The 19,602-nt window shown below is 48.9% G+C and overlaps 1 protein-coding gene across 1 annotated transcript; it reads left to right on the top strand.

The window, feature by feature from the left end:
* Positions 1–1,185: 1,185 nt before the first annotated feature.
* On the top strand, positions 1,186–19,387 carry ERI1 (exoribonuclease 1). Its single transcript, XM_038759550.1, has 7 exons — positions 1,186–1,291; positions 7,399–7,577; positions 8,929–9,139; positions 10,395–10,478; positions 12,418–12,527; positions 15,866–15,980; positions 17,666–19,387. The coding sequence occupies exons 2-7, from the start codon at positions 7,525–7,527 to the stop codon at positions 17,906–17,908; spliced, it is 816 nt and encodes a 271-aa protein (XP_038615478.1). The 5' UTR covers positions 1,186–1,291; positions 7,399–7,524; the 3' UTR covers positions 17,909–19,387.
* The last annotated feature ends 215 nt before the right edge of the window (positions 19,388–19,602 follow it).

The following is a 19,602-nucleotide window of genomic DNA, read 5'->3' as shown; positions in this document are numbered from 1 at the left end:
GCGCTCAATAAATACGATTGAATGAATGACTGATTCATTTTTGGTTCCAATGTTTGGTTTTGTTGTCTGTCTCCCCCTTTTAGACTGCGAGCCCACTGTTGGGTAGGGACTGTTGCTATATGATGCCAACTTGTACTTCCCAAGCGCTTAGTCCAGTGCTCTGCACACAGTAAGCGCTCAATAAATACGATTGATGATGATGATGATGACTTAACTTCTCTGGGCCTCAGTGACCTCATCTGTAAAATGGGGATGAAGACTGTGAGCCCCCTGTGGGGCAACCTGATCACTTTGTAACCTTCCCAGTGCTTTGCACATAGTAAGTGCTTAATAAATGCCATCATTATTAGTAGTAGTAGTACTACTAATACTAATACTGTGACTTTTTAGACTGTCACTAAGATGGTATTATATTAATACAATATTAATATATTGTATAATAATATATAATATATAATATAGATAATATATTAATATTATATATAATGTAATACATATAATTATATATAATTATATATTATATATAATGTATATTATATATCATATATATTATATGTAATATATAATATATTGTATATATTATATATAATATATTATATATATTATATATTATATAAAATATATAATATATTGTATATTATATATAATATATTATATATATAATATATAATATATAATGTATGATATATATATAAATTACATATTACTACTATGCAATATTAGTAATACTAATACACTAATAACTAATAATAATAGTGACTAAAAGTCACTAATACTGTGACTTTTTAGACCGTGAGCCCACTGTTTTGGTAGGGACCGTCTCTATCTGTTGCCAACTTGTACTTCCCAAGCGCTTAGTCCAGTGCTCTGCACGCAGTAAGCGCTCAATAAATACGATTGATTGATTGATAGTAGTAAGCGCTCAATAAATACGGTTGAATGAATAACCGAATAGCCTCAATAACCAATCGGAACTCGCGATGCAAGTTTCCCCCCCAGGAACCAATAGAAATCCGCGAGCCAAGCGCCCCCTTTCCGGGCCAATAGGGACTCGCGATCCGAGCCGCGGCCGGATCGTGGAGTGGGGGGGGGGGGGGCAGGTCGTGACGTCGTGACGTCATGACGTCGCGCTCTTTCCGCGCGCGCCCCTGCGGGAGGGGCGGGGGCGCGGAGCGGCGGCATGGCGGACCAGAAGGAGAACCAGCCGCGGGACGAAAAGGGGCGCGAGCCCCGGGGGCCGCCGCCATTACCGCCGTCGCCTCAGGACTGCGAGGAGAGGCTGGACCGCGCGGTGAGACGCCCGTCCCTCGTCGCCCCCCTCACTGGGCCTCCCGCGGCCTCCCTCCTCACAGCCCTCAAACTCACAATCAATCAATCAATCGTATTGATTGAGCGCTCACTGTGTGCAGAGCACTGGACTGAGCGCTTGGGAAGTCCAAGTTGGCAACATCTAGAGACAGGCCCTACCCCAACAGTGGGCTCACAGTCTAAAATCAATCAATCAATCAATCGTATTTATTGAGCGCTTACCGTGTGCAGAGCACTGGACTAAGCGCTTGGGAAGTCCAAGTTGGCAACATCTAGAGACAGGCCCTACCCCAACAGTGGGCTCACAGTCTAAAATCAGTCAATCAATCAATCGTATTCATTGAGCGCTTACTGTGTGCAGAGCACTGGACTAAGCGCTTGGGAAGGCCAAGTTGGCAACATGTAGAGACAGTCCCTACCCAACAGTGGGCTCACAGTCTAAAATCGGTCAGTCAATCGTATTTATTGAGCGCTTACCGTGTGCAGAGTACTGAACTAAGAGATTGGGAAGTACGACAGTCCCTACCCAACAGTGGGCTCACAGTCTAAAATCAATCAATCAATCGTATTTATTGAGCGCTTACTCTGTGCAGAGCACTGTACGAAGCGCTTGGGAAGTACAAGTTGGCAACATCTAGAGACAGCCCCTACCCCAACAGTGGGCTCACAGTCCAAAATCAATCAATCAGTCGTATTTATTGAGCGCTTACTGTGTGCAGAGCACTGGACTGAGCGCTCGGGAAGTCCAAGTTGGCAACATCTAGAGACAGGCCCTACCCAACAGTGGGCTCACAGTCTAAAATCAGTCAATCAATCAATCGTATTGATGGAGCGCTTACTGTGTGCAGAGCACTGGACTAAGCGCTTGGGAAGTCCAAGTTGGCAACATCGAGAGACAGGCCCTACCCCAACAGTGGGCTTACAGTCGAAAATCAGTCAGTCAATCGTATTTATTGAGCGCTTACTGTGTGCAGAGCACTGGACTAAGCGCTTGGGAAGTCCAAGGTGGCAACATCTAGAGACAGTCCCTACCCAACAGTGGGCTCACAGTCTAAAATCAATCAATCAGTCAATCGTATTGATTGAGCACTTACTGTGTGCAGAGCACTGGACTAAGCGCTTGGGAAGTCCAAGCTGGCAACATAGAGAGACAGTCCCTACCCCAACAGTGGGCTCACAGTCTAAAATCAATCAATCAGTCAATCGTATTGAGCGCTTACTGTGTGCAGAGCACCGTAGTAAGTGCTTGGGAAGTACAAGTTGGCAACATCTAGAGACTGTCCCTACCCAACAGTGGGCTCACAGTCTAAAATCAATCAATCGTATTTATTGAGCGCTTACTGTGCGCGGAGCACGGGACTAAGTGCTTGGGAAGTCCAAGTTGGCAACGTAGAGAGACAGTCCCTACCCAACAGTGGGCTCACAGTCTAAAATCAATCAATCAATCATATTGATTGAGCGCTTACTGTGTGCAGAGCACGGCTCAGTGGAAAAAGCACGGGCTTTGGAGTCGGAGGTCATGGGTTCGAATTCCGCCTCTGCCACGTGTCTGCTGTGTGACCTTGGGCAAGTCACTTAACTTCTCTGAGCCTTAGTTACCTCATCTGTAAAATGGGGATTAAGACTGTGAGCCCCATGTGGGACAACTTGATCACCTTGTATCCCCCCAGTGCTTAGAGCAGTGCTTTGCACATAGTAAGCACTTAACAAATGCAATCATTATCATCACTGGACTAAGCACTTGGAAAGTCCAAGTTGGCAACATCTAGAGACAGGCCCTACCCAACAGTGGGCTCACAGTCTAAAATCAATTAATCAATCGTATTTATTGAGCACTTACTGTGTGCAGAGCACTGGACTAAGTGCTTGGGAAGTCCAAGTTGGCAACATATAGAGACAGTCCCTACACAACAGTGGGCTCACAGTCTAAAAGGGGGAGACAAAGAACAAAGCCAAACATAATAACAAAATAAATAGAATAGATATGTATAAGTAAAATAAATAAATAGAGTAATAAATATGTACAAACATATTCATATGTACAGGTGCTGTGGGGAAGGGAAGGAGGTAAGATGGGGGGATGGAGAGGGGGACGAGGGGGAGAGGAAGGAAGGGGCTCAGTCTGGGAAGGCCTCCTGGAGGAGGTGAGCTCTCAGTAGGGCCTTGAAGGGAAACAGTGCAAAGCACTGTTCTAAGCGCTGGGGAGGGTACAGGGTGATCAGGCTGGCCCCCGTGGGGCTCGCAGTCTTCATCCCCATTTTACAGATGAGGTCACTGAGGCCCGGAGAAGTGAAGTGACTTGCCCAAAGTCACACAGCTGACAAGCGGCGGAGCCGGGATTTGAACCCACTACCTCCGACTCCCAAGCCCGCGCTTTTTCCCCTGAGCCACACTGCTTCTCTACCACTATCAATCAATCAATCGTATTTATTGAGCGCTTACTGTGTGCAGAGCACTGTACTACCACTACCACACTCCCCCCGCCTTCAAAGCCCTACTGAAGGCGCACCTCCTCCAGGAGGCCTTCCCAGACTAAGCCCCCCTTTTCCTCTGCTCCCCCTCCCCAGCGCCCCGACTCGCTCCCTTTGCTCAACCTCCCTCCCACCCGCCCCACAACACTTGTGTGTGTGTATATGTATATATATGTACATATCTATCATTCGAGGTATACTGATGCCTGTTTACTTGACGTGTATATATCTATAATTCGACTTATTGATATTGATGCCTGTGTACTTGTTTTGATGTCTGTTTCCCCACTTCTAGACTGTCAGCCCGGTGTGGGCAGGGATTGTCTCTCTCTCTATTTCTGAATTGTACTTCCCAAGCTCGTAGTACTGTGTTCTACCTGGAATGCCCCCAATCCCTCTGCCCATCCGCCAAGCTAGCTCTCTTCCTCTCTTCAAGGCCCTACTGAGAGCTCACCTCCTCCAGGAGGCCTCCCAGACTGAGCCCCTTCCTTCCTCTCCCCCTCATCCCCCTCTCCATCCCCCCCATCTTACCTCCTTCCCTTCCCCACAGCATCTGTATATATGTATATATGTTTGTACATATTTATTACTCTATTTTACTTGTACATATCTATTCTATTTTATTTTGTTAGTATGTTTGGTTTTGTTCTCTGTCTCCCCCTTTTAGACTGTGAGCCCACTGTTGGGTAGGGACTGTCTCTATATGTTGCCATTTTGTACTTCCCAAGCGCTTAGTACAGTGCTGTGCACACAGTAAACGCTCAATAAATGCGATTGATTGATTCTACACAGAGTAAGCGCTCAATAAATACGATTGAATGAATGAATGACTGTCAGGCGGACTCTCCCCCACCCCCGGACACACACAAACATACACACACAAATCCCCCCCGCGCCACCCCAGTCGGGCTGATGGTCAGGGTCAGCTGTCAAGACGGGGTCCGGTGGGCCTGCCCGGGGGGTGAGGGTGTCCAGTCCAGTCCAGCGGGGGACTGGGCCCGACCGCAGCCCCAGTGACAGGTTGCACAGGGTAGGGGGGTGCAGAGGCGGGGCTGGCGGGATGCCTGGCCCAAGCCCCCGGATCACGAGGGTCATCCACCGCCAGCCGGAGGAGGATGAGGATGAGCAGAGAGCAAGGGGAGCCAGGCCGGGCCCCCCGGGCGCGGGAGAAACATCCTTCGCTGCCCGGCAAGGGGAAGGGTTAAGGCTTATTTTGGCTGCGTTGCCTTAGCAGTCCCGCCTTGAACCTTTCCCTGGCAATCCCTATGCCTCTCCAGGCACTGTGACAACAAAAGTACTTTTTGCAGACTCTGTCGGCGTCACCAGATAAAAAAAAAGTTTTTAAGCCAGAGGCATCCCTTGCCTCCATTTTACAGTGGGCACTGCTGACTTAGCCAGAGTGAACAGGTAAACCTGTAAGAATGAGAGTTTTCTCCAGTTCCAAAAAGTACCCACATTGGTCCAGTGAGACTGCCCTGGATATGGATATGTATAGGGGAAGCAGCATGGCTCTGTGGAAAGAGCCTGGGCTTTGGAGTCAGAGGTAATGGGTTCAAATCCCGGCTCCGCCACTTGTCAGCTGTGTGACTTTGGGCAAGTCACTTAACTTCTCTGGGCCTCAGTTCCCTCATCTGTAAAATGGGGATGAAGACTGTGAGCCCCACGTGGGACAACCTGATTACCTTGTATCTACCCCAGTGCTTAGAACAGTGCTTTGCACACAGTAAGCGCTTAACAAATACCAACATTATTATTATTATTATTATTATTATTATGTATTATTTGTGATGTGGAAGCGCTTATATAGAGCAAGGCCCTGGAATAAGTGCTCGGAAAAGCACAAAGCAGACTGTGTAGACAACTTGATTATCTTGTTTCTGCCCCGGTACTTAGTACAGTGCATGGCACTTAGTAAGCTCCTAACAAATAACACATAAATTATTCAGACGGGATTCCTGGTACATAGGGAGCTCACAATCCCGGGGAATGGGGTTGGGAATGAGACACATGGGGAAAGGCATGTTGGGGGTACATTCAGCAAAAGAAATAGGCACCACAGTTGTCCAGAGCATCAAAAGCAGACAAGGGCCCAGTAGTGTCCATTGCCGCACAGAGCTGTTCTGTCCCGTGGTCACAGCCATCACCCCTAAACTTCAGTCAGCCAGCCTGAAATGCATGCTTCCCACTCAGTCACAGGGAGACGGGCGAGAGTGCGCATGGCTCAGTGCAGACCCTCGCCACTACTGTAGAAACAAGCCGAGGGAACATCCCGCAGTCCTACCCAGCAAGCTGGAGACATCCTCTGCAGGGAGGGGCTGGGGCCATTGGTCAAGCTCGTGGGGACTGTGAGTCTTGCTGCGGTTGTATTCTCCCAAGTGTCTAATACAATGCCCAACGCTCAGTAGGCGCTCAGTCATATCAAATCTCCTTCAGGGGAAAGTCACCCTTTCACGGTACTATGAACTGATCACAGCCTTGGGCCAGTTTGGGGTACCACACACCAAAAAGAATAAGGATATCGGAAGAAGAGTGGGAAGCAACAGGGGGCTGAGATTCAGGAGACCTGAGTTCCGATACTGCTGTGTGACCTTGGGCAAGTCACTTAACTTCTCTGGACTGTAGTTTCCTCTTCTGTTCCATGGGGACTGAATACCTATTCTCCCTCCTCCTTAGTCCCTGAGCCCTTTGTGGGACTGTGGCCCATCTGATTGCATTGTATTGACCCCAGTGCTTGGCACAGAATAAGCGCTCAATACCACAGTTATTACTGCGATGATCTTGTGAGAAAGGGAAAAATAAACCACCTGGGGCTTTCTAGCCTAGGGGAGAAGGATGGCCTAGTGGATAGAGCAGGGGCTTGGAAGTCAGAAGGACCTGGATTCTAATCCCGGCTCTGCCACTTGTCTGCTGTGTCACATTAGGCATCTCTCTTAACTTCTCTGTGCCTCAGCATGGCCTAGTGGATAGAGCAGGGGCTTGGGAGTCAGAAGGACCTGGATTCTAATCCCAGCTCTGCCACTTGTCTGCTGTGTCACATTAGGCATCTCTCTTAACTTCTCTGTGCCTCAGTTACCTCATCTGTACAATGGAGATTAAGACTGTGAGCCCCATGTGGGGACTGTGTCCAAACTGATTATCTTGTATCTACCCCAGCACTTAGAACAGTGCCTGGCAAGTAGGAAGTGCTTAACAAATACCATTTAGAAAAAAGGAGAGACCTTAGGCTCAGGGAGAGTGAAAGGGATTCTGTTTAGGGAGAATGGTAGCCTGCTGTTGTCCCGGTCCAAAAGAGGATGTGGGCTGAAACCTGACCCAGAAAAAATTTTAATTAAATGCAAAGAAATACATCTTGGTGCCAGCAAGATCACACCGGGCCCGGTGCCGCTGGCCACCGGCCTTGGGTGCCTGGTCCTCCCCGCCCCTCCAGCAGACCAAGGACCCAGGTGGCCAATTTGCTCCGGCAGCCCCTCTGGCTCTGACGCTGTAGGGTCTAGAGGCAGGTGGCACCAATCCATCTTAAACAAGTTCAGGTTCCACCATCATTTGTGGTTCAAACATTGACTTCCCCCCACAATCCAGGCTTGTAGATCTACAACTGTTGCGATGTTTTCATCCTCAGGGCAAACAGTGCTGCCAGTTTGATGACCAAGAAACAAATGGGAAGGAGCCCGTTAGCCCCAGTGCGAGTGACTTCAGTGACCCAGTTTACAAAGAGATCGCTGTTACCAACGGGCACATTAATCGAATGAGCAAAGAAGAACTGCGAGCCAAACTTTCCGAATTTAAGCTTGAAACCAGGTACGCTTTTTTCGGCAGTTAGCCAGCTAGGAGTTACAGGCTGCCAGAGTGCCTGTCCCGGTATTTTTGAGTGAAGAGAGAAGGAAAACAAAAAGGAAAGACTATTTGGGCAGTCTTTCGCATTTGCCCCTGCAAACCGTGTTATTTAGCTATATTCATGCTGCTAGTAGTTGGTTGCCAAATACTGTGTTGTACTGATACTTTTCCCAGAGCTACTGCAATTTTTAATTCCTCGTGTAAAGATAAACATTTAGCACAGTGCATTGCATCCAGTGGGAGCCCAGTAACTCTCATTACTGCTACCTAATTCTTGATCGCCAGAGGACTTAGCAATTGGCTAAGGGCCTGGACACAGAGCCCATATGCCTTCTAAAGAAGGACTAGCTCTCTGACCTGTAATTCCTATCTTAAAACATTTCAAGGCAGCCATGAATTCAACAGAGCTGTGTGGATCGGCCAATTTAGCCTGATTTTGTAACTGTACAGAAATCACCTCTGAATCTTCCTTCACCTCTGAATCTTCCTTTTCCAGAGGTTCATGATTCCTTGTATCATCTCCGTAAGAAGCAGCGTGGCTCAGTGGAAAGAGCGCAGGCTTGGGAGTCAGAAGTAATGGGTTCTAATCCCAACTCCTCCACTTGTCAGCTGAGTGACCTTGGGCAAGTCACTTAACTTCTCCGTGCCTGTTACCTCATCTGTAAAATGGGGATGAAGACTGTGAGCCCCACGTGGGACAATCCGATGACCATGTATCTGCCCCAGCGCTTAGAACATTGCAAGGCACCTAGTAAGTGCTTAACAAATATCAACATTATTATTATCTCTGGCATCCACAAACACATCAGAACTCTTCTTATCTTTTTTGATCTGTGAGAAAGGCATGTAGTGATGAAGGTAAATAAGCAATTCTATATTTGGTGGTTCAGGCTGAGGTTAAAGAGGCTTTGGATTTGAATAGGAGTCAATACTAGAAAAAATATTGTTTGTATATTATCATCTACAAGCAATTTGAAAAATGTAAACAAAGACATCTACTTTTTCCTTTAGAGGATTTCTCGACTCTCCCTTCCTATATCAGTATTGAGCTATATCTTCTCCTCTGCAATTCCCGCCGGCACGGTCTGCAGGCCAGAGTAAGCCCATGCTTTGCCCTGCTGATTACATTGACAGACCTCACTAGCTCTCTTGGAGAACACATTGCCTCTCTCTCGGTGTCTAGAGGTGACATTTTCTCAGGGTAGCCAGACAGGTAGCCAGAGCTTGGGCTGACTAGCAGCACGTTTAGTTCAGATGGTGGTGATTAGCCATGTCTGTGAATGAAGGGCAATCTTCTTTTCCCATTTTTCTTTAGAGGGGTAAAAGATGTGCTGAAAAAGAGACTAAAAAACTACTACAAGAAGCAGAAGCTGATGCAGAAGGAGGACGGTCCCACTGCCGATTACTATGACTACATCTGTGTCATTGACTTCGAGGCCACGTGTGAAGAGGGCAACCCCCCGGAGTTCATCCACGAAATCATCGAATTTCCTATTGTCCTCTTAAATACGCACACCTTAGAAATTGTAAGTGAAATGGCACCGGGTCTTCCACGTGCTCGTCTCCACAGTGCCTTTTCTCTAGCGTTCATGCAAGGAGGTATTGTTTCTCCAGTAGTGGAATGCTTCTCTCTGGCTCACTGGCAACAGGGTGCAATCTTTAGGAGCCGAGGGCGGTCCGATGGATCTTGTCTGGCCAAAGGCAGAGGACCCAATGGCCCCCAGATGTGTCTTGCCCCCTGCCCGTGACCGCCTGCCGATTCCAGCAGCTCTGAGAGGGCACGTTGGAGAATCAGGCTCTATGCACCTGGGACCTTGGTTTGGTTCCCCTGGAGAGGTGGGGATCAGAGCCATCTGCAGTCGGTCCCCTAATCCGGGTAGCCTTGCAAATGGCCCTTGGACCAGACCTGGCCAAGGGAAACTGGGTGGGAATGAAGACTTCTCAGGCATATTGCCATTCCTCCAGTGGGGGCTCCAGGAAAGGTCACTCTATGGTTTTATGGACCGACCGCCTCATTGCCCGAATACTTAGCATAGCATAGTTTGTCTGATGGCAGGAGTCCAGCCTGAGGTGAGTCGACGTTCTAGTAATGGGGTCTTGCACGTGTGCTATCCCCTCTTCAGCCAAGTGTTGCTTCAGTCTGTGGACCCTACATCTCACATCTCACATCCCAATCAGCCGGCCCCCGTGCCCCCACCACCTCAGAGAGGCAAGAGACACAGCCAGCCACAGTGTCAGCCCCACCACATGTTGGCCCAGAGCCCGAGCTCGCTAGCCCTCGCTGTTCTGGGGATGCCTTTTCAGGGAGGTCTCTGCTGAGCAGCATTCTTTGGAAATGCACATTGTGAACTTTTTTGTGACAGATTTGTTCTCTGTGCAACTGGGTCATCTGTGGAAAGGCTCCAGCTATCCTCAGTTAATCTTTCTGAACATAATTGTTTCTCCCTGATGACGACCAACTGCCGCTTTATTGATTCAGTTGCTTAAACAGTTTAGATATAAAGCTCAATAAGGAGGGAAACTTTAAGTGAGTCACTGTAGAAAAATATTAATCCATTGAGTAAATTCTTGCATTTGTTCTTTTTAAAGGCCCGTCGGTGTTTTGTCCCTAGCCAGATGCCGACAGGGTACTGGACACAATTACCATCTTAGAAAACTGAATAATGGAACACATTGGGCTATTCGAAGCTAGTGTGAAGCCCTTCGAGCCATAGGGTGGGCCCAAATTCCTGCCATGCCTCATCGCGTTGTCAAGTGGCTGTATTTTCTCTCTCCCTGTAGGAGGATACGTTTCAGCAGTATGTGAGGCCAGAAATTAACACCCAGCTTTCAGACTTTTGCATCAATCTCACAGGAATCACTCAGGTAATGATTCATCCAAGACCCTGCTTGGTTGCTTTTGCCTCCTGGGGGAGGAAAGGGAAGCGGCGCTCAACACACGAACTCACTTGTGATAGGCCTTTCCCATCCCAGCCGACTCTAGTCCTGCTGTGTTGCTTCTCCTCCTCCTCCTCCAGTCCTTACCCCCTCCTCTCCCTCCTCCTCCTCCTCCTCCTGCCCTTCCTCTTCCCTGCTAGCAGCCTGGCCCTGGGAGGTGGGTCCACGACCTTCTACTTCCCCTTGGTGGAGGCAGAAGGAGGAGGGTGGCTGTGTTCTGCACCCCTACCCTTTGGGGAACACCTCCTTTCCACCTCCCCAACTTCAGAGATGGGACCCTCTTTAGTCACCCCCAGGAATCCCAGCATCAATCAATCAGTCATATTTACTGAGCACTTACTATGTGCAGAGCACTGGACTAAGTGCTTACAAGAGTACAATACAACATAATGAGTAGACACGGTCCCTGCCCATAGCGAGTTTTCAGCCAAGAGGGGAAGACAGACATTAACATGAAAAAATAAGTAGTTTGCAACCATTCTTAGCGGTCCAGGGTTTACCCTGAGAGGCCTGGGTCTCTGGATTTAAATCCAGTTCTTGAGTTTTTCTTTTCTGCAGTGGCCTTTGGAGCACCAGTCCTTTTTATCCTCTGCCCGAGAATGTGGGCCCGGGACGTGGGACCACATCCAGAGATCTAGCAGCCACCAGGATCATCCCAGTTCTCCCAGTATTTTTTCAGGAGGGAATGATTGGAACCCTGTTTCTGTCTCCTGAATTTATTTTTCAGTCTGTTTTGTCAAGAAAATGCTCAAAAAGAAATACATCCAATTAGGAATCTATCCTAATTCACTTCAGTTGGTTTTAAACAAAGTAGACACACTTAGGAGGTGAATGGCCAATACATTTCCTGTAATAAACAGATTTGATGTGGATTGTGGAAGACTTGGTCATTTCAAAATAGGAAGGGGTGTATGTAAATAATAATAATAATGATGACATTTGTTAAGCGCTTACTATGTGCAAAGCACTGTTCTAAGCGCTGGGCGGATACAAGGTGATCAGGTTGTCCCACATGGGGCTCACAGTCCTCATCCCCATTTTACAGATGAGGTAACTGAGGCTCAGAGAAGTTAAGTGACTGGCCCAAGGTCACACAGCAGACGTATGTGGAAGGGGTTTTTTTCTTTAGATTGTGTAAGGAGCTGAATTGGTGTCAGTTATTTCTGGGCTCTGGTGGAAACATATATTTCCTGCTCTAGAGCCTCACCACCCAACCAAGATCAGGACATAGTTTAGTTTCACTTTGAGCTTGGTGACTTACAGCCCAAATTAAGCATCATGCCTTAAACACTGCTGGGTTGCCGGCCGGCGATTACCTCTAAGGGTTGAGCCTCCGTTTAGCCATCGGTATCATCTGCAAAGGCAGGAAGAGAGAGAAACATTCCAAAGAAATACCTGTTGTGCATGTACACCAAAAATAAAAGCCAAACTGTACCAGCTATTTTGGCAACTGGGCAAGAGAATCAGAAACCCCAGAATGAGTGGATTGGTGGATGAGGCCAGGGAGAGGTGTTTGGGGAAAAGCAAAGCAGCACCCAGAGGTCAGATCTGCCTGGGCCAGGAAGACAGACTAGGGCTACAAGCCAGGAGGCTGAACAAGATGGGGTGATGGAGCAGATCTGCCAGTCGGAGACAATGCAGATACCTGAAGGAAAGGACATGGGGCAGACACCAATGGACAGAAAGTCTTTTGGCCAGCTGGCCAACCAGCCGGCCATTGAGAGGGAAGGGATCCCAGTCATGTAGGGAAAGCCCAGGTGTCAGGGCTTATGGTCACGTGGACTTGTGCAGCCCACATTCTCACCACCCATTTCACAGAACCCAAACCAGCAAGCCATCCTAAGATTTTCCTCTCTTGAATTCTCAGGATCTGGTGGACAGAGCGGATACGTTTCCTCAGGTGCTTCAAAAAGTAGTTGAATGGATGAGACAAAAGGAGCTGGGGACAAAGTATAAATATTCCATACTGACTGATGGGTATGTCTTTGAAAGAATAATCATCGTGGTGATCTCTTTTCCCTAAATGTCTTATGAAATTTAGCTCTGCCTCCGTATGTGTGTTGTCTGGATGATTCGACGTGACCCGATGGATAATTCACCCAGAATCTTTCACTTTTCTGCAGATGGAGGTTTTGTTCAAGAAGTAGCCCAACTGTTTTTAGGTCCCGGTTAACGAGGCAGTGTGGGTTGATGGAAAGAGCCCAGGACTGGGTGTCAGGAGGCCCGGATTCTAGTCCCAGCTCTGCCCTTGGCCTGCTGGGGGGTCTTGGCCAAATCATTTAGCCTCTCTGGGCCTCAGTCTCCTCATTTATAAAGTAGGGATTCAATGCCTGCTCTCCCTCCCTCGTTATACTTTCTCATTCCCCGATCAGTGATTCATTTTAATGTTTGTCTCCCCTTCTAGATTGAGCTCCTCGGGCCCGAAACTTGTCTGTCAACTCTACCGCACCGTTCTCCCTGAAGTGCTTAGTGCAGTGCTCGGCCTGCAGGAAGCACTCAATAAATACCATTGATTGAGTGAGTTCTAGGACAGGCACTGTTTGTTTTATGGTATTTCTTGAGCCCTTACTATGCGTCAAACCCTATTCCAAGTGCTGGTGTAGATACAGGTTGATCAGGTTGGGCACAGCCCTTGTCCCACATGGGGCTCACAGTTTGAGGAGGAGAGAGTAGGATTTAACCCCCATTTTACAATATGTAATCGTGCAATATCTGCCCTACCGTGCCATTGTTAATCACTTGAATGAGAACCCATATTGAAAATGAAGATTTACATTTTCCTTTGGCCATGCGCTCCTGGGGCCCCAGCAGGGGGCAGTGTTTCTCCATTAGCTTCGTGCCACTCGCTGCTGAACTCCTGCGGTGGAGCTCAATCAATCAATCAATCAATCAATCAATCGTATTTATTGAGCGCTTACTGTGTGCAGAGCACTGTGCTAAGCGCTTGGGAAGTACAAGTTGGCAACATATGGAGACAGTCCCTACCCAACAGTGGGCTCACCGTCCAAAAGCTAAAAGGAAGAAGAGTTGGGGAGAGCGCTTCCAGCCCACCTCTCTAGAGATGAGCCAAGCCCACGTCCAGCCCGTTAGCCCGTACAACCAAAGGGGAAACTGTTGCCTCTCCCAACGCCCTTGACTGTGATTTCAACCCCGCAAGAGAAGGTCCTGGGTTCTAATCCCAGCTCTGCCACGCCTGACCTTGGGCAAGTCATTCACCTTCTCAGGCCTCAGTTCTCTCATCTGTAAAATGGGGATTAAGAGTGTGAGCCCCTTGTGGGACAGGCAGGGACTGTGTCCAACTTGATTAACTTGTATCCAGCGCTTAGAACAGTGCTTTGCACATAGTAAGCGCTTAACAAATGCTTATTATTATTATTATTATTATTATTATTATTATTATTATTATCTACCCCAGAGATTAGAACTATGCTTGACACACAGTAAACACTTAACAAGTACCATAATTATTATCATTAGTAGAAAGAACACAGGCCTGGGGCGTGGGAAGGGTTCAGAGGACCTGGGCTCTAATCCTGACTCTGCCTTTCATCTGCTGTGGGATCTTGGGCAAGCCACAACTTCTCTGGGCCTCGGTTCCCACATCTGTAAAATGGGGATAATCAATCAATCAGTCGTATTTATTGAGCGCCTTACTGTGTGCAGAGCACTGTACTAAGCACTTGGGAAGTACAAGTCGGCAACATATAGAGACAGTCCCTACCCAACAGTGGGCTCACAGTCTAAAAAGACCGTGAACCCCACATGGGACATGGACTGTACTCAACCTGATCAGCTCGTCTCTATCCCAGTGCTTAGTACGGTGCCTGGCCCATAGTAAGCGCTTAAATACCATTAAAAAAATACCATTATTTAAAGAAAATATGAAAACTGGAACAGAACTTGATCCTGACTTTGCATTCCACTAGAGGGGAAATCGTGTGACCTCCCTCAACAGGGGAGGGAGGGTGTCCTGGCCTGGCCTGAGCCGAGTCCTGGGAGGGCGGCATGTGGGTCTGGAGGGCGTGCTCACAGTACGGCATGGTGGGTGGTGGCCCCAGCAGCCCCCAGCCTCGCTCTGTTGGGTGCTGACGAAGCAAGCGGGATGGTCCTTCCAACTGTGGGGGCACAGGAGCTGGGGGGAGGGCCGAGTCCGGAGGGTAGCAGCTTGGGCTCCGACCGGGCTTCCTGGCCCTGGGGAGGCTCACAGGCCACCCTGATCCTGGACGGGCCGATTCCCCGGTTTACCGCTCCAAACACCTCTCTCTGTTGGAAACAGATAAGTTTATTTACCCAGTTTATTAATAATAATAATGATAATGGTATTTGTTAAGCACTGACAATGTGCCAGGTACTATACTAAGCGCTCAAGTGGATACAAGCAGATTGGGTTGGACACAGTCCCTGTCCTGTGTGGGGCTCATAGTCTCAATCCCCATTTTACAGATGAGATAACTGAGGCCCAGAGAAGTGAAGTGACTTGCCCAAGATCACACAGGGGGCAAGTGGTGGAGCAGGGATTAGAACCCATGACCTGACTCCCAGGGCCCATGCTCTATCCACTACGCCATGTTGCTTCTGGTTAGTCCGAATATCCGGAATGCTGTGGGCTGTAGGGCTGTGACTCTCACCCGCTGCCTCAGGCCCCTTGCAGATTCAGACCAGGCCTTTGGGGAAATGCTCTTGCCTCACTTTTGCACTAGACGGGGAGATCCCTGTTCAGTTAGAGCTGGGGATCGAACTGTGCTCTGTAGTAGCTGTTCACTGTTCCAGAAGAGCAGAAGTGGGAGGACTCTTAGAAATAAAAGCTAAAGCCGCTTTCCAACTCTGCCACCTTTTTCCATAGTGAAATTTTCACTTTTCATTTTTCTAGCAGTTTACCCAATGCTCTTACCCCATGTTAAAGGAACTTCATTTTAAAACCCGCCAGAAAAGAAAAGTGCAACAGAGTTGCTTATTAAAAACACATGTAAACAACAGCTATGACTCAGTCGGTGGTATGTCTTAAGCACAGGGTGCCGGGGCTCAGTCAAAAGCAGTGCAGGAAGCGGCATCTGGAATCTGGCTGTAGATCGGAACTCCCTACTCTCCACCCTTTTGTGGGAATTCTCTAGGGGTCCATGTTCCGAGCCAGGGGGCAGGCGATGGGACAGGAAGGGAACAGAGGGGAGGACCGAAAGGGGAGCTGAGCCAGGGTGGTGTTCCAATGCCTGTTTTATGGACCCCAGAGTTTTGAGGGACTGGGTGAATTGTGAAAAGTGTGTGGGGCGGCAAGGCTTACCTTGACCTCTTTTTTGTGCCATTCTCTGCCTGCTAAGTTCATGGGATATGAGTAAATTCCTGACGATTCAGTGTCGGATCAGCAGTCTCAAGTATCCTGCTTTCGCTAAGAAGTGGATCAACATCCGAAAATCTTATGGAAACTTCTACAAGGTATGAAGACCCCTTGACGGTTTTGACTAACTATTGATTTCAGTCTTAAGAGCAAGCAAGCTTTGGTGCCCTTAAAGTAAAGCTAAAATTGAGACGTGGAAAATGGAGTTGTAAACTGGTTGACCCAATGGAACGGCCCCTTTCTGAACCCCTCGCCGCACAGTTGACTCTTTCTGCTCACGGTGTAAAACTTGGAGATGACCAGCTGATGCAGAATGATGATCCATCCTTCCCCTGGCCTGGAGCCTGGGCTCGGAATGGGCCGTTGCTCCCTGTGCTGCTTGCCTTCCTTTCCACAGGAACAGCATTCATTCATTGTCGTATTTATTGAGCGCTTACTGTGTGCAGAGCACTGTACTAAGCGCTTGGAAAGTACAATTCGGCTTCATATAGAGACAGTCCCTACCCAACAGTGGCCTCACAGTCTAGAAGGGGGAGACAGACAGCAAAACAGAGCAAGTAGACAGGTGTCAATAGCCCGGTCCCGTATCTGCCCCCGTGCTTAACAGCGCATTGTATTTCTGAGTGCTTATTCAGTACAGAGCCCTGTATTACGCACTTGGAAGAATACACTAGCGCTAGTAAACACAGTCCCTGTCCCCAGGGAGCTTACAACCTTGTTGGAGAGACAGACACTAAAATACGTTAGAGGTAGGAGGAAGTATAAAGAGATATGGATGGAAGCGCTATGGAAGTGTATGTGGGGTGCCAGTACCCAAGCCCTTAGGTGACCTGGACCTAAAGTGGAGGGAAGAGCACAGGTAAGGGGAAATTGATGGGTGTCAGCGGCATTTATGCCAGGAAGTACGGGGAGGTGCTGGGATTCTTGGATTGGCTGGTCATAGTGCCTCCTGACTGGAGATTGGTTGCTCTTCCCACAGTAAATGTCCCTTGGGGCCAAATCTTGTCGCTTTTCCTGGAAGGGTAAGGGTAAGAAGATGAAATGTTCACCCAAAGCAGTGGGGTGTATAATCCATTTACTTTCATTTCAAGGTGCTGCGTCAGTGCACCAGGGAAACGTAGTTCTTTTTTGATTTCAGGGGACAGAGTGGAATGACTCTGAGTTCCCCGCCCCCTGCTCCCCCAGTAACCTGGGAGTCCCATTCCAGATGAACCCCATGTTACAGTACAACGAACCAATCAATCAATCAATCAGTCGTATTTATTGAGTGCTTACTGTGTGCAGAGCACTGTACTAAGCGCTTGGGAAGTACAAGTTGGCAACATATAGAGACAGTCCCTACCCAACAGTGGGCTCACAGTCTATAAGGGGGAGACAGAGAACAAAACCAAACATACTAACAAAATAAAATAAATAGAATAGATATGTACAAGTTAAATAAATAAATAGAGTAATAAATATGTACATACATATATACAGGTGCTGTGGGGAAGGGAAGGAGGTAAGATGGGGGAGATGGAGAGGGGGATGCGGGGGAGAGGAAGGAAGGGGCTCAGTCTGGGAAGGCCTCCTAACCTTCATCGGCTTCTCCCCTGATGGTGGCCGGAGCGCCTAGTCCCATAGGAGGAGGGTGCCCACGTCCCCTTCTGTGGACCTGGCACATGGGTAGAGTCGCTAGCCCAATGCGTGGGCCAGCCGGTGGTCTCTCACCACAAGTGTCCAGGCAGTTGCATGCTCCCGCTTAACTACTCCAGTGCCTAGGGACCTCTGCTGTCTGGTGCAGGTGCCCAGGAGCCAGACGAAACTGGCCATCATGCTGGAAAAGCTGGGGATGAGCTACGCTGGTCGGCCCCACAGCGGCCTGGACGACTCCAAGAACATCGCCCGCATCGCCGTGCGCATGCTCCAGGACGGTTGCCAGCTGCGTGTCAACGAGAAGATGCACGCCGGCCAGCTCACCAGCGTCACTTCGGCCACCCCCATAGAGGGCATGCCTGCCCCAAACATGCCCCGAGTCCGGAACTAGCCCTTTCCCGGAGGTGGGATGCCAGGGGGCACCGGCGGGCCTCAAGCTGCCCCGGAGAGGGAGCCGGCGGCCACCAGCCATCTGGTTTCACGCTGCAAGAGCCCAGCACCTTACACGTCCAGAGTTCCCCTTGCAATTTTAGCTCTATATTTGTTGGACAGAGGAGGGAAAATGTTGGAATTCCTGTAGTTTTGTAAAAAAAAAAAAAATTTTGATAACAGCACTTTGGATACTAGCAGTATTGCTGACTGAAGAGCTTTTTACCCCAGCTCAGTAACATGAGACTTTTCCCATTCCCATCCAGGTCCCATTTATCTGACAGGTTCCTGCCAAATGGCTGGTGTGCCCCCCACCCCCTGCAAACAGCCCAAGCCTTCGGCCTCCATCGTGGAGGGGAAGTCTCAGACCCAGGAGGTCAGTCCCTCTGGTTTAAGCAGAGCTTTTGCTTTATAAAAAGATCCAAATCGTTTTACTAGGAGAGTTATAGTTATCCTAATGTTGCTACTTCCATTCTCAGCCTTAGTTAGGCAGGCGGCTGCAGTAGGCCCAGTATAGGCCAATGATGAGCCCATTGAGACGAGTTAACAGAATCGAGATATATGAACAGAGGGGGAAAGGAAATGTGGGACACTTGCCAGGGAATTGGTCTCCGCAATCCTCGTGTGAATCGGAGCCACCCGGAAGTTCCTGGACCTCCACTGTTAGTGACCAAATCAGGCTAGGTTGATCCTTAGACTTTGAAAGTGGGTTCTTCTTTGTTGTCAGCTGAGCAGTGACCAGGCTAACAGTCAATTTGCAGAGAGAGAGAGAGAGTGAGTGTGTATGTGTGTGCATGCGCGCGCATGAATGCATGCCTGTGTGCACACTCTGTAAGAAGGCTGTGATCAGGGCTGCCAGTCTGGTTCTGGGGGTTGTGGACCAGGGATTTCATGTGGTGGACATGGCCCTAAGGGGACCAGCTGCCAATTCTGGAAAGTTGCAGAGGATGATTTTCGGCTGCAAGACTAATGGGCCATGCGCCGTCCCCTGGGTTATGTCAGGATAGACTTGCTCACAGAGTTAGTTCTCTGTTAGAGGGAGGACAGAGAAACCTGTAACCCTGAAAAAACCCTTTCTTAGTCACTCTGACAGCCTTTGGGGAGGGGTCCTCATGGCAGGGACCACTCAGGTGCCTGTGGCATTATGTTTACATTTCCCACTTGGTTTTTAATCATTGTAGAATCAGTTCTGCTGGTAAATGGGATGGGACAATAGGGAGTTGACAGTGCCCACCTACCCTCCAACAAGGAGTAGGGGATTGCAGCTGGCACCCATTTCTTCGGGAAGCAGTTGTGGGGCATGGGGGTTGGGGGGATGGAGGAGAAAGAACCAGCCTACCAACTCCACGGTCCATTTTGGACAGGAGGCCCAGGTTCTCGGTATTTACCAATATCTAAACACATTTTCAGATGTAAAATTGTAATAAAGAAGTTGAGAATCTCATCTGAATGGTTTATTTGCGGCCATGGCCGGATCCCCCCTGAGGGTTGAAGACTTCCCCTCCGGCCAGCAATGGCATCCTCCTTGATGAAGTTGTGAAGGTTGGGTATAAGCTGGCCCTGGCCCTGGCGATTCGCTCTCTCTCTGGCCTGGGTGGGCATGGCTCCCGAGACAATCCCCGGGACAGCCTGGACTGCCGAGAAGACCAGGGCCTC

This window comes from Tachyglossus aculeatus, chromosome 17 (genome assembly GCF_015852505.1).
Source record: "Tachyglossus aculeatus isolate mTacAcu1 chromosome 17, mTacAcu1.pri, whole genome shotgun sequence".
NCBI lineage: Eukaryota > Metazoa > Chordata > Mammalia > Monotremata > Tachyglossidae > Tachyglossus > Tachyglossus aculeatus.
The sequence above is the reverse complement of the archived record's forward strand: the minus strand, read 5'-3'. Positions and strand labels throughout refer to the sequence as shown.